Below are 14,960 nucleotides of genomic sequence, written 5' to 3'. Positions count from 1 at the left end.
CACGTCGACCACGCCGAACGTGATAGACTGAAAGAGAACTACATTTACGACTGCTGGTTTATTTTTATAAGGTAATCAAGTATCATACACCCTGTTTCTTCTCTGAAAACCTTGTAAATGTGGGTTTTAGACATGACTATGGAACACGTCAGTTTAGTAAGGCTCAACTCTTTTTAGCTTGTCCACACACAAATTTAATGAAAAAACTGTGCTTTATCGAGGTTCTGTTGCTTGGATTATGGTTCCAATAAACATACGAAAAAGTAAAAGCACGTATCGTATTTAGAAGACAATGTAAAGATATGCTTACAAACAGTGTTGGGGAAAGTTACTTTTAAAAGTAATGCATTACAATATTTCGTTACTCCCCAAAAAAGTAACTAAGTACGTTACTTAGTTACTTTTTATGGAACGTAATGCGTTACATTACTTTTGCGTTACTTTTTCTCACCTGCATGGGCTTGTTTGTTTGTTTGTTTTATAATAACAGCTTGTTATTGTTAAGGCCCTTTCACATCAAAAGTTAAATGAATAAGCCTAAGGCTGAAGGAAATGCATATTTACTACTGTACAGTAGAGGGCGCCGCTCAAACAAACCTTTCAGCTGCTGCTGTTCTTGATTAAATAACAATAGGATACAGGAGAAGGAAGTTCAACACTCTTATTTCTAAACCTAATCTAAAGTCATTTTTGCTTATTAGTATGGTTGAATTAGATCATTGTAGGTCAGCAGCAAAGACATTGGTTAATAAAGTGAGATTAAATACATAAAGTATATTTGTGTAATTTAACATAGTTAATTATAAAACTTTTGCACACAATTCTGAGATTGCATTTGACTGTTTTTATTCATTTTGAGGAATACTTAATGTTTTTGTGCAAGTGAGATGAGTAAATGCATGTTCAATGCAAATGCACACAACACCTCACTTTATTTCTCTCAACATGGGGACAGGAGAGCTGTCAGTCAATAAATGTGAAAAAGTAACTAGCGTTACTTATTTGAAAAAGTAACTCAGATATTTTGTTGTAAATTGAAAAAGTAATGCGTTACTTTACTAGTTACTTGAAAAAGTAATCTGATTACGTAACTCAAGTTACTTGTAATAAGTTACCCCCAACACTGCTTACAAATATGTAAATATATGTTGCTACTGCTAAGATGTATAGTTTGATGATTTGATTAGTGTAATTATTTAATGATTTTATTTTATTTGTATATTTTTGTCTTGTATGGCTGTGTGGACCCCAGGAAGATTAGAAACCACTTTGTGGAAGCTAATGGGGATCTGTTAAAAAAATAATATATCAATATTTTAACCTAAAATCTTGACCCATGGACATTATGATTAACTACCCTTATGTAAAAAATGTATCTACATTAATTTGACATTAATTTATATCATGAATTAATAACTATAAGAGTTATTGTCTTATTGCTCACTGTCTTTCATAATGGCTTTTGTTTCCCTCTTCTGCTTAAAATAGCCCTCATAGCACACATAATATAAGCGTCTAACTGTGAACACGAAGCATATTGTGATGAAGAGACCTGCGTAATGTGGAGGTGTAGGAAAGAGAAACATCTAGATGAGCCAAGAAACTTAAAACATTAATAAAACCCTAGATATAGTATACTTTTTTAATCATATCATGCATATGTATTTGCATATTAAAAAAAATTAAATATAGAAAAAGTGAACAAAATATTTTGATGATTCATAACTGATTATAGCCTATAAGTTTTTTTTTAAATTCAGTACAGGGTTTCTGAAAGCACTACATCCATGCAGGTTATTGAGCTCGTAGGTTGCAATGCATGCTTTTTTTCAGCCATCTCTTGATTAACAAGTTTAAGTTGACACCCTTGCACAGCGTGATTTATTCACTCATCTTTCAAGAAAATAAGTGGGTTTAATGAGCTGAGATGGTTGAATGGGCATTACGTCCGGCGGCTGTGCCGCCTGCCAACCTGATCCTGACACAGCACAAAGTGTCATCTTTCTGAAGGTGCCCTTAAGTCAGACAGGCCTCTATGACTGTCATGCTCCACTGGTCAAGGTTTGTCCTCTCCGGGCTCTTATCCACAGAGGGCTTTTAGCCTTAGTGGAGCATAATGCAAGAGCAAAACATCCAACAGCACACTTTTTAAATTCAGAATTTATCCGGTTCAGAGTCAAGGCAAAGTCAGACAAAACAGAGGAGGTTAAGCTATCATTGAAAGAAAATAAAATTTCCCATTTAAGGAGAATTTAAATATACTGTCGTCAGCATTTAGATAGTAACAGAAAGATTACTGAACATTTAATTATTTTTTTTCTTACATACGTGCTAATGTCAGTACAGAGCCCCGAAAGGGACATGGTGATGGAAAGAAAAATGAGATTGAGGAAAAATTATTTGTCAATGCTTTTGTGTTCCCTCGCAAATGTTTTGCATTCCCCAGAGAAACTTCACGCTCTCGCGCAAAAGGTTTGCGTTCCGCCGAGAAACTTTGCATTCGCCCGCAAAGAGCTCATGCGGTTTTTGAGAACAAACGCAAAGTTTCTCGGGGAATGCAAATGTTTTGCGAGGGAACGCAAACATTTTTCGAACAAACGCAAAAGCATCTAATTTTCCCCCCCATTTCCCTTTAGGGGCTCCGTAGTTCCGTACACTGCTGTGTTTTTTTTTTTTTTTAAGAAATAATCCTTTTATTTAGCAAGGACCATTAAACTGATCAATCATAAATGACAGTAAAGAATTCCATTGTGTTACCAAAAAAACAATTTCAAACAAATTCTATTTAATTTTCTTCAAAGAGTCCCCCCCAAAAAATGTATCATGGTTTCCACAAAAATATTAAAGCTGCAGTAGGGAGTTTTGAGAATACGTTGACTTAGCCTGAAAATTTGAACAAGCACAACTTACAGGTCCAACCCCCTTGCTCTCTGCTGCGCTACAGCCCTCCCTCCACAGCTCCTCCCCCACAGCTCCTCCCTCCACAGCTCCTCCCTCCACAGCTCCTCCCCCACAGCTCCTCCCCCACAGCTCCTCCCTCACAGCTCCTCCCCCACAGCTCCTCCCTCCACAGCTCCTCCCCCACAGCTCCTCCCCCACAGCTCCTCCCTCCACAGCTCCTCCCCCACAGCTCCTCCCTCCACAGCTCGTCCCTCCACAGCTCCTCCCCCACAGCTCCTCCCCCACAGCTCCTCCCTCACAGCTCCTCCCCCACAGCTCCTCCCTCCACAGCTCCTCCCTCCACAGCTCCTCCCTCCACAGCTCCTCCCCCACAGCTCCTCCCTCCACAGCTCCTCCCTCCACAGCTCCTCCCCCACAGCAGCTCCTCCCTCCACAGCTCCTCCCTCCACAGCTCCTCCCCCACAGCTCCTCCCTCCACAGCTCCTCCCTCCACAGCTCCTCCCCCCACAGCTCCTCCCTCCACAGCTCCTCCCCCACAGCTCCTCCCTCCACAGCTCCTCCCTCCACAGCTCCTCCCTCCACAGCTCCTCCCTCCACAGCTCCTCCCCCACAGCAGCTCCTCCCTCCACAGCTCCTCCCTCCACAGCTCCTCCCCCACAGCTCCTCCCTCCACAGCTCCTCCCTCCACAGCTCCTCCCTCCACAGCTCCTCCCCCCACAGCTCCTCCCTCCACAGCTCCTCCCCCACAGCTCCTCCCTCCACAGCTCCTCCCTCCACAGCTCCTCCCTCCACAGCTCCTCCCCCACAGCGGAGCCTGCCGTGAACGCGCAGGCTAGTAAGCAGGACCACCGATTACGTGTATAAACAGTTATGGCACCTTCACTAATAGCGACGAAACATCAACAATATGCTTTACATTGACTATGGCCTGCCCATACTTTGACTACAAACTTGGTCCTCAAATCATTATGTATTTTGCAATACATGAAACTTTATAACGTTGCACTCTTTCTATAAGTTATAAATAGCTAGTAATATAACGTTAATATAACAGTAACTAACGTTACAGTATGTAAGTAATTATTCTAGTGATATGTAATGCTAGATAAGGTTTGCTAGTACATTATTTCAGCAACATGACAAGCCAGTGAATTAGCAGGTTTCAATTGTTGCTTAGCACAGTGCCTGACATTTTATCAACATGTTATGCAGCTAGAGTTTTGACACCGAGTCAATGGGCTCTGTCTAATTCTTTCTTTTTCGCTTGTTTATCGTCATCTGTCTTTTTCCTTTTACCTCTTTGTTTTATGAGCAGGTGCCACTCGAGAAATTGGCAGTTTAGGTTGTTTCTCCACCATTAGCACAGCTGCAGCACACCGGCAATCTTGAGTTTGAACGACGGTACACGCTGTGTGATCAGCGCGTACACGAGCGTGATTGACACTGCTAAGACATTCCTCCTGGCTCTGATTGGTTGTTTCTGACCGGGAGCGGTGTATTTCTGCAAATGGCAATAGGACCACTGGGAGGAGCCAGAGGAGCTTGATTTTTTCACAGATTATCTGTCTCATATTCTACTGTCAGGACATAATGACAGTTTTAACAAATACGTAAAAAATTTTTTTTTTACAAAAGTTACCTACAGCAGCTTTAAGCAGGACAATTGTTGTCAACATTGATAATTGTAATAAATGTTTTCCTGAGCACCAAATCAGCATGTCAGTCTGATTTCTGAAGGATCATGTGACACTGAAGACTTGAGTAGTGATGCTGAAAATTCAGCTTTGACCACAGGAATAAATTACATTTTTAAAACATTTTAAAATAGAAAAGTTATTTTTGATCACATAATGCAGCCTTGGTAAGCAGCAGAATTTTTTCTTAAAAACATAAAAATCCTACTGGCACCAAACTTTTGAGCGGTAGAGTATATGCAGTGGAAAGTGTGGGACACTTATGCCACGTTTAAAGGCATAACCATGACCTTATAACATACAAAAATAAGATGTGTTTCCTCAGCATGCAGTGTCACTGTAGTGCTGTGTCAGAGTAAGAACTGCTGCAGCACAATTTCAATTTCAAGGGATCGATCCCCCCCTCATCACGTTATGTTAGTTTTTGTTACCAAGGGAAGAATATTCCTTAGCAACACAAAAGAGCACAATAGAGCTCTGGAAGTGAATGACATCTTAATGGTTTTATTAAGTTTGTTTACTGTGAATATAAAAAGCAGCACATGTAAATCTGATCGTCATTGTCAGTTACTGGCATGTGACTCATTTGTACAGTGCGACTATAGAAATTAATCCTGAGGTTTATAGTACAACCGAGAAAATAAACATTGTTCATTTCAGAACAACAATTACAAAACAGAATTAATTACAATTCGGAAAAAAAATTAAAAGCTAAATAATTACAACAAAAATAAATGAAAACATTACAAGTTATTATACATTATATACATAATATAATATAATGTACTGCCCGGCCAAACAAAAGTTTGCTGTTTGGATTTAAATAGGCAAATACTTATGATTGGATCATTATTGCAGAGATTATTATGTTTCTAGCATGTTATGTTTGGCAACAGTTCTTTAACATTAATTTATGGAGTGAGTAGCTTTTCATTTATTAAACAACAATGTAGGAAGACACATCATGGCCATATTCCAGGATGACAATGTCAAGATTCAACAGGCTCAAATTGTGAAAGAATGGTTGTGAGGAGCATGAAGAATCATTTTCACACATGAATTGACACCTCTGAGTCACTGGAAAATACATGGAAAGTCTTTGCGATGTGCTGGACGAGACTTTACAGAGTGCTGGACTCTTGCATTGTCAATACAAGATCTTGAGCAAATTTATAAACCTCTTAGTGGAAATGTTATCTCTTATATTACATGTTATTTCCATCAATAGCTGATTTGCCATGATGTGTCTTCCTACATGGTTGATTAAGAAATAAACAGCTACACACTCCATCATTTAGGGATAGAAGAACTGTTGCCAAACATATAACATGTTAGAAAAATATTAATCACTGCAATAATGATCCAATCATCGACTCATAAGCATTTGCCTATTTAAATCCAAACAGCAACTTTCTTTTGGGCTGGGCAGTGTATAATATAATATAATATAATATAATATAATATAATATAATATAATATAATATAATATAATATATAATTGTCTGATAATGACTTTGCCAATATAGTTTTTTCTATTTTATTATTAATATTTTGAACCTGCAGCACAAGAAGTGAGTCCATTCATTTTTCTGGATTTTTCCAGATGGTATTCCGGCAAATATTTACTGCCTCCCTGTGCACCAATGCACAAACTGCAGCATTTCTGTTCCCAGGCTTTTCTCATCCTGAGTGACCTCAAATTAAACATGCTTCTTTGTAACTTCCATGTTTGTTTTCTGCTCATGTAAATCGCAATACATTATGTGAAGATAAAATTATGATTGGCTTTAGCATCTTAAAATATAATACATTTAATTTCTTTACGCTATCTTAACTAAGACAGTCGGGAATGCTTTTGATGCTTAATTTGTGAGGAATGTGTTAAGAGTCGTTCTGTCACTGACCCTGATATTTTCCCATGGATATTTCCCATATCAGAGAGGAGTGTTGCAGAGCCGCTCTTATCTTTGTGTTTACACGTACTTGCTCACTCTCAGGCCTGTTTCTTGCAGGGTGTGTGATGAAAAATTTCAGAGAGACCACCAGTGAGCAAACCTCCATTAACTCACTTGGATCCACATACTGGCTGGAACTGCTGCATATTATATAGTGGGCTTTGAAATTCAACACAAGGTAAGTCCATTTAATAAGCAATACATTGTCCTGCAGGTGGTTTACAACAACGGGACAACTCAGATGTTAAAGTTGGTAGTTACAGGAGACGTCTTGGTGTGACTGTTTACTCTCTACTGTCGACTCTGAAATGAAGGTGGCCGGTGAGATAGTTTGAGAAAAAAGACAATTTTTTGTGCTCTTTTGTGTATTTGCTTTGCAAATGCTGTTGGTATGACTATAGTAGCTTGTTTGTGCTTGTATGTCACAAGATAAATTGCCTGTGAAGACATCGTCTGTTATTGAGTCCCACTTTTTCCTTTTTATGTGCACTGAAGCCTTTGTGAATCCAGTAATCTGCTTCTACATTTTCCAATCAACATGGCATTGAAGTTTGTGTTAGTATTTGACTGTAGACGAACATGAATGTTCTGTTTCCAGTATGGGTGGAGAGAAGATGGTGGCTTGCATGTTAAGTTTAACACTAATGCGGTCAGTTTATGGTCAGCACATGCCAGAAGAACCATGCTCAGTCCAGATCCTCGTCCCTGGACTCAAAGGTACTACAAATAAATTACACCACATTAGGCCATCTACACTATTGACACTAACTAATTTAATCAAATGTAATACATTTATTTGATCAAATATACAGTAAAATGTGAAATATTGTTGCAATTTAAAATAACGGTTTCACTTTTGATGGTCCCTTTACACATTCTGGTGACTATAAGTAACATTGCACCTACAGTACATGTCAACTAACTCTCATTATAGTGTTAGTAGAGTATTAGTACACTGGTAGGATTAGGGTTAGAATAAGTTGACATGTAGTTGTACTTATAGTCAGTAGAATGTCTTTTGGAGGAGCATCACAATAAAGAGTTGGCAGATACTGTATCAAGCAGACAGTTTAATAATGAGAGTTATGGTTCGTTCACGTACTATGGTAATTATGGTAAATACCAAAAGCCGACGTGGAAAATGCACATGAACACCCCCTCATGTGGTATTTTCCACTGGGCAGTTCGTAGAATATTTTGATGCACGAGTTGCCGAGATGAGATAACCTTTGACCTTTTCAAAATGCCTGAGAGCAACGCGAGGGTCGTGAATGGTAAAAATATTTACTATTCATGATCTAGAAAATATACAGCATATTATTTACCTTTTGAGTTTTGATAAATCATCTTCTTGCTGTAGCAGATGACTTAAGCAATCTAAAATAGTTTTAGCTAAATAACAGGTCTGGATCTCCATCTTTTTACCACATTACGACAACAAAAGCACTTGAACGCAACGCACTGGTAAATACCAGTTCACAAGTGGAAAATATCATATTTTCAATACCATGTGAACGCACCATTATTTGACATGTAGTTGCAAAGTTACTTATAGATAACAGAATGATCAGAAGGGACCATCAAAATAAAGTGTTACCAAAATAACTCTTCACTGTTTAAATATATTTTCAAATGCAATGTATTCCTGTGATGGCATATAGCTGCACATATATAGGCCTACTATCCTTTTACTGGTATATATTTATAATTAGAATTTTGTATGAAAATGACTTATGGTGCGTTCAAGTCATCTCGTAAAGATCGTATTTACGAGTTGAGCGCACATGAACGCCACCACAATGTTGTAAATACGAGTGGGACGCTCTGGATTTTCTTATAGCCCCGATCTTTACGAGTTGGGGGCGTGTCAGTGAGAAACATGGCGGAATATCACAATACTTAAAGGTATTTAACAGTGATATTGTCAGGCTTTTCTGTTTACAGCGAAGTAAGCTAATTGCCTGCACAGAATATGATAGTATTATAATATAATAATGTAATATGTAACGATAAAGTTTGAAGTGGCTTCATAAATTAATTAAAAACATAAAAAAGCAAAGCACACCTGATGCACATTTCTTTGTTCTCCATTTTCTAGAACTAGATTTTGAGAACCTTGCTGTATTTTTGTGTAATTAATTAAAAGAAAGTTCACCGCCATCTTACTCCGGCGAAAGTGTCTTGAAGTTCCTGCCGTCGTAAACACAACTTCCCATCTTGTACGTACAAACTTCCCAGGAGGACTTGAACGCACCATTAATTCTTGGCAATCTATTTATTACACTGGACATGGAAGCTCAAATTGTGTGTTACAGTATATTTGTATATATTAAGTATGTAGGTCATAATGGTAGCCTATTCAGTGCATACAGAAAATGCACATGCTGTGCACAGTATACATACGACTGCAACAACAGTGCAAATATACATGCTATTCTGAACAGGTTTGTCTATTACTGTTCAAAATGTTCCTGTTGTCATGTAGGTGAAGCAGGAGAGAAAGGAGAGAAAGGAGCAGTTGGGAGACCTGGGAGATTAGGGCCATCTGGAGAGCCAGGTAATACTAAACTGTTTTGAGAGGTTCATTGAATTTAATCACATGCTATTTAATTACTACCCTCTTACATGATTCAAGTTCTATAAGAACTTGTAAGGAAGTTTTTGATGGTAAAAGAAATTGCAAAACTTTCAAACCAAGTGGCCAAAAAGGCGAGCTGCCAAATGTGTACACTTTAAGGAGCCCCTAAAACTACCCTTATCTTGCTTTTAGATAGTTGAGCTCATGTGAGCCAGGATCATGACTTGTGTTTATAAATGTCTTTAATGATTCAACATACTGATAAACAAGGTCCATTCAGGGAATTACTATATTCTTCAGTTCGTATCCATGCGTTTTATTTTTGTACATATTAAGTTTATATGTGATTTTTCAGGTCTCCCTGGAGTCAAAGGCCAAAAAGGTAGTCCTGGACATTATGGGAAGATGGGTCCATCTGGACTCAAAGGCAAGCTTGTTAAAATACTACACATCTGAAAGTAATCAGGCTTGTTTGGTCTAACTGCTTAATAATGGTACATTTTTGTAGGTTTAAAAGGTGATATGGGAGATCCAGGACCTAAGGGCCCAAATGGAGAGCCAGGTAACCATTGCTAAAATAGTATTAAGTTCATATCAGTTTATAATTGGTTTGAATTCAATAGGAATCGGTTTAATGCTTGGAGAGCTCATGTGAATGGTCTCATATATAATTTGTCTTCCCAGGTGTCCCCTGTGAGTGTGCACCCTTACGGAAAATGATTGGTGAAATGGATATTCAAGTGGCGCAATTAACCAGTGAGCTGAAGTTCATTAAAAATGGTATGTCCAAAAGAAAGAATGAACCGTTTGCTCTCTCAACCAACATTCATGAGATTACAATAACGTGAAGTTGATTCATACAGTTGTTCGTTTTGATGTGCAGGGTGAATACACCTAGACAAAAGTATTTAGCCATTCGCCAGAAGCTCTTTTGTTTGACTGTCAGAATGCACTTGTGTGAATGCTGGCTGCTGCGGTGTGATTATAGAATTTCAGATCCTCATTTTTCAGCACTGCCCTCCCCTGCAGCTGTCGCTGGCATCAAAGAGACAGACAGCAAGGTCTATCTGCTGGTGAAGGAGGAGAAGCGCTCCAGGGATGCGGAGGTGTTTTGTCAGGGGCGAGGTGGACACCTGGCCATGCCCAAGGATGAGGCGTCTAACAGAGCCATCGCTGGCTACGTCACCGAGGCTGGCCTCAGTCGAGTGTACATCGGCATCAATGACCTGGAGCGAGAAGGCCACTTTGTGTATGTGGAGCGTTCACCCATGACCACTTTCAGCAAGTGGAGGGAGGGCGAGCCAAACAACGCTTACGATGACGAGGACTGCGTCGAGATGGTGTCTTCAGGCGAGTGGATTGATGTAGCTTGTCACCTCACCATGTACTTTGTGTGCGAGTTTGACAAGGACACGGTATGACTTCGTGGAGCATCTATTGGGCGGAAAGTCAATTAGAAGTGTTTAAAATACTTTAGTATCACAGAGGGCTGAAATGTCAATGAAAAAGGTACAGCTTTTCTCATTTTTCATGTAACATTTTAAGCAGTCACAGCAGTGTGACATGCTATGTCTGATGTAAAACTGTTTAAAAAACATCCAGTTAGGATATACTTTATCTCAATGGTCCACTTTAGACATTCTATTAACTATAAGTAACTTTGCAACTCCATGTCAACTAACTCTCATCAGAGTGTTAGTAGGTTCGAGTTAGGTGTTAGGGTTGTAGACATGTGAAATGTCTGTTGGAGGACCATCAAAATAAAGCATTAGCAGAATTTATTTTTTATTTTTGAGCTTTCCTGTAGTTCAAACAGTATAGCGTTGGCGCTTGCAACACCAATGTCATGGGTTTGATTCCCAATTTGGAATGTTTTTAAAAGAAGCCTCTTGTGCTCACCAATTTTTTAGGGTAATTTTTACAAGGTAAAAAAACAGATATACTAGTACAAAAAAAGTATATTTTTTTCCTATGATGGCAAAGCTGAATTTTCAGCATCATTACTCCAGTCTTCAGTGTCACATGATCATTCAGAAATTATTCTATTTGCTGCTCAAGAAAAATTTCTTATTATTATCATTGTTGAAACCAGTTGAATGAATATAACGGAACAGCATTTATTTGAAATAGAGATATTTTATAACATTGTAAAATGTCTTTACTGGCACATTTGATCAATTTAATGCCCTTGCTGAATAAAAGTATTCATTTATAAAAATAAAAATAAATGAACGACCTCAAAGCTGTGAACAATATTGCACATGGCTTTTAAAAACCGCAACTGAGAGACTATCTGGAATTTTTTTACTTCTAAAATGTATTTGTTACGCAGGTATTATACAGATCAATAAACATAATTATGTAGACAATTACAATTTGCCAGGTGTTATTGCAGACTCAGACAACTTTATCATGATAGGGGTGGGACATCTAGTTTACTAAACTACGTTCAATTATAAATGTAATCAATTAAATAGACAAACAAGGCTTTCTTTATCTAATTATATTTGCAATTTTAGATTCCATATATTTAATCTCTCTCTCTCTTAATTATCTATTATAATAAATAAAATAAATAAATAAGATCACCATTTCTTATTTTATTCAAGAAATAAAAATATCACCATCTCAAACGACCTTATTAAGCTGATTTATATAGTGGTATTAAACGTCCCCTGAAATTATGTTAGAACTAAAGATGGCCTTTTGTGTCCTCCCTCAGTACTTTGGGATGAATTTAATAAAGAAATGTATTAATGGAAGAATATACACATACAGTAATGATAAAGTTTATTCTTGTCAACTTCCCCATACTGCTTTAATTATGATAGTATATCATTATTAATAAAACTGTTTAGTTTCTTGAGATTTTTTTTTTACTGCTCCTAGTCCTACTAAATCCGTGTAATCTTAATTAATATGGTAAGTTACTTCTAAAACATAATAGATACATTAGGGAGTCATTATACATCATATATTTTATGTCTTTTATTTGACTAAATAAACAATAAATAAACACTTTTATCTATATATCATGAACAACAATTTTTTTCCTAATACATTCTTTGTCCAGTAGTAATTTTTTGTGTATTTTTGATGTGTGTTTTTCTGAGGCAATAATAACATTCCATTGCTCCTTGTAAGGTTTCCTGTTTTTCTTGAAGTTATTTTGATAGAGTTGTAATCTGGCGCTCTCTAGTGGTCACGTCTGGCTCTACACACTCTCATTACCGTTCTGGTGCTGCCAATGACAAGGTCAAGACGTCCTGGAATTAACTATGCATGAAAATACAACAGAAGGCAGGGAATCTGATTAATTTGTAGCAAAGTGGCAAACTGTATAGACCTTATGTAGCCCCGCCCCTTTTCAGCGCTGCGCTCATTGTCTTTTGTCTTCCGGTCTGTATTTTCACAGCGATCGTGCCTATTTATAAATGAACGGCTCATTTTAAAATCTTCCCGGCATACTGACATTTGTTAAGATATGCTTTAAACATTACAATCCTCATGGTAACTTTTGTTAACTTTACATCAAGTAAATCCACTTTAAAAGCCTGGACAGCAATCCCATAGAAATATACAGAGCGACCGCAAAAACGGAAGTTCAAAGACAATATTCTAAAGATGGCGGCGCCCTCGTTTCTCTGGCGCATAAGGTCCCCAACCCCCTTCCATGAATATTTAAAGATGGAGCCTGGGTGCTGAAATTTCATAACGGGTCTTTATAGAATGAACTTTACAAACATAATCAGGTGACATGCCTGTGTAAACTGATCTGTTATATTACACTGCCTGTCAGACCAAACAGACACTGGCACAAGGAACATATTCTGCTAAACTATATATTGTGACCATAGACTGTAAAAAAAAAAAAAAAAAAAATACCACAAATCTGGGATGGGAGTCATTCACACATATAGGCCTAGTTCACACTAAAATGAAAATTCTGTCATCATTTACTCACCCTCATGTTGTTCCAACTGTGTATGAATTGCTTTCTTCTGCTGAACATCTTCTGTCTTGAAGAATGTGGGTAACCAAACAATTGTGGGGCACCATTGACTACCATAGTATGGAAATTTTCATTTAAATGGTGACAATTTCCATTGTCATTTCAGTAAAATATTGATTTAAAAAAGAAGAAAAAAAAAGAAACCCTATACAAATTCTAACCTAACGTTTTAATAAATAATATGAAATGGTTTAGGTTTAATTATATTATTATTTACTCTAATTTGCCAGGTGCCAATGAAATGTTTGTCCCTTTCATCAGGATAATAAAAATGTGTCCTTTTATTTCATGCAATTGCAACTAGTATGGCTTGGTCACTTTGCTAATAGCATTTTTTTTATTGAACAAAGATCACAGGGGATACATGTGTCACGCTAATAGCATTTTCAAAAGGTGAAAGTAGACTACTTAAAAAGGTCAAAGTTCAGAGGATGAAGAGGACGTCCAAATGTTCATGATTCCCTACAAAAAAAACATGAATAGGCTAGGCTAGTAGCAGGTAATTCACAGCAGAAAAATAATAGTAGCTATAAACAGGATTTTTAAGACATTCTGTTGTGAGAATATCACTAGTGTTAGTGCCTTTGTTTAATTCGTGAAATAACAAATAAAATAAATTTAAATAGGTTACCCACCAAAACAGGAAAACTCTGGTGGACACCTATAGAGTGTTGTCACTACACGTCATCAATCCGGAAGTCGGCCATTTTGGAGGCACTGAACGTAAACAATGCCACTGAACTGAACGGACTTGCATATTTGGCTGATTATTGCTGCTCAAAAATGGTTGTGTTTTTTTCTGTACTAATCGGTCGCACCAGGAAAAAACATTTTGAGTTCTATAAACTGCCAAAAGTTAAAGACAAGAGTGCAAAAAAATGAACGAAAGAAGGTGTTTGGCTGAGAGAGGCACAGCATTAGCCACATGTGTAAATGAAGCGTTGACCATGGCTCAAATGTTGATGTATAAAGTAGTTAACTATGGCTACATTCACTCTGTCAGTCCAAATCCGATTATCTTTGTATCCGATTAAAATCTGATCTAAAATGATGTCCACTCTGTGTATTCCAACTGTTCAGTTCCGATGTGTGTTCATGCAGCTCTTTGGCAATATGGCAATGACGTTGCGTTGATGGAGGGGTTTGCATTTGCAATAGAGTTGTTGTCTTATTTAAATGTTACAACATGTAAATGTGTATCCGGTGCGCTGGACTCGTGCATCTCAAGCTGCAGAACTGCATATGCTGGTATGCACAGCTCTTATCTGCGCCGGTTTCAAAAATAATAATTTTCTGCTTGTCCGGCACTTTGCAACAACACAGCCTTGTTTCGGCAGCGACTTTCAGCATGTTCCCTATAACAACGTCTGACGTTTACATGTTACGTGGCGTGAGAAAGTCACATATCACGCGAATTCCGATCCGAGCGTTCAGACTGAAGCGGATTCCTGATATGTGATTTGAATAGGATTTCAAACCACATAATTGATGTAGCTTGAAACGGATTTTATGTGCTTTTTTTGGACTGACAATCTGTCGGGATAGGAAATAGAAGGAATAATAGTGGTAAGGGCTAGAGAAGCTAGCTCGTTCAGATCTTTACCACATATTAACTGTAGTTCGTCAAAATTCGGCACTCTTTCCTGCTTACTAAGACTTGCTCTATATGTTTTCGCAGCTTCCATGTGTTTTTTTCGTAGTTTAGACATCATAAATTAGTGTAACAATGTGTTCAGTAGTACATAAACAGTGCAATGTTGTTTACATCCGAGTATCTCCAATATGGCCGCGCATCCGGGTAACTCACCAAATCGTGACGT

At 37.9% G+C, this 14,960-nt stretch overlaps 1 protein-coding gene across 6 annotated transcripts in view; it reads left to right on the top strand.

The window, feature by feature from the left end:
- The window catches only part of colec11 (collectin sub-family member 11), a 75,204-nt gene extending 63,206 nt beyond the window's left edge, over positions 1 to 11,998 (top strand). For 4 of the 6 annotated variants that reach the window (XM_077240011.1, XM_077240009.1, XM_077240010.1 and 1 more), the window contains 7 exons: positions 6,608 to 6,728; positions 7,149 to 7,267; positions 9,036 to 9,107; positions 9,484 to 9,555; positions 9,637 to 9,690; positions 9,813 to 9,908; positions 10,125 to 11,998. In XM_077240011.1, the coding sequence (XP_077096126.1) occupies positions 7,150 to 7,267; positions 9,036 to 9,107; positions 9,484 to 9,555; positions 9,637 to 9,690; positions 9,813 to 9,908; positions 10,125 to 10,549 (837 nt within the window). In that variant the 5' untranslated portion in view covers positions 6,608 to 6,728; position 7,149 and the 3' untranslated portion in view covers positions 10,550 to 11,998. The remainder of the gene's footprint in view (positions 1 to 6,607; positions 6,729 to 7,148; positions 7,268 to 9,035; positions 9,108 to 9,483; positions 9,556 to 9,636; positions 9,691 to 9,812; positions 9,909 to 10,124) is intronic. The other 2 variants (XM_077240014.1, XM_077240013.1) reach the window with 2 other exon arrangements.
- Positions 11,999 to 14,960: the final 2,962 nt, after the last annotated feature.

This window comes from Siphateles boraxobius, unplaced genomic scaffold (assembly GCF_051911475.1).
Source record: "Siphateles boraxobius isolate OS27281-9 unplaced genomic scaffold, OSU_SipBor_1 22, whole genome shotgun sequence".
NCBI classification, from domain to species: Eukaryota; Metazoa; Chordata; class Actinopteri; order Cypriniformes; family Leuciscidae; genus Siphateles; species Siphateles boraxobius.
Note: the sequence above shows the minus strand (reverse complement) of the source record. Positions and strands in the feature narration are given on the sequence as shown.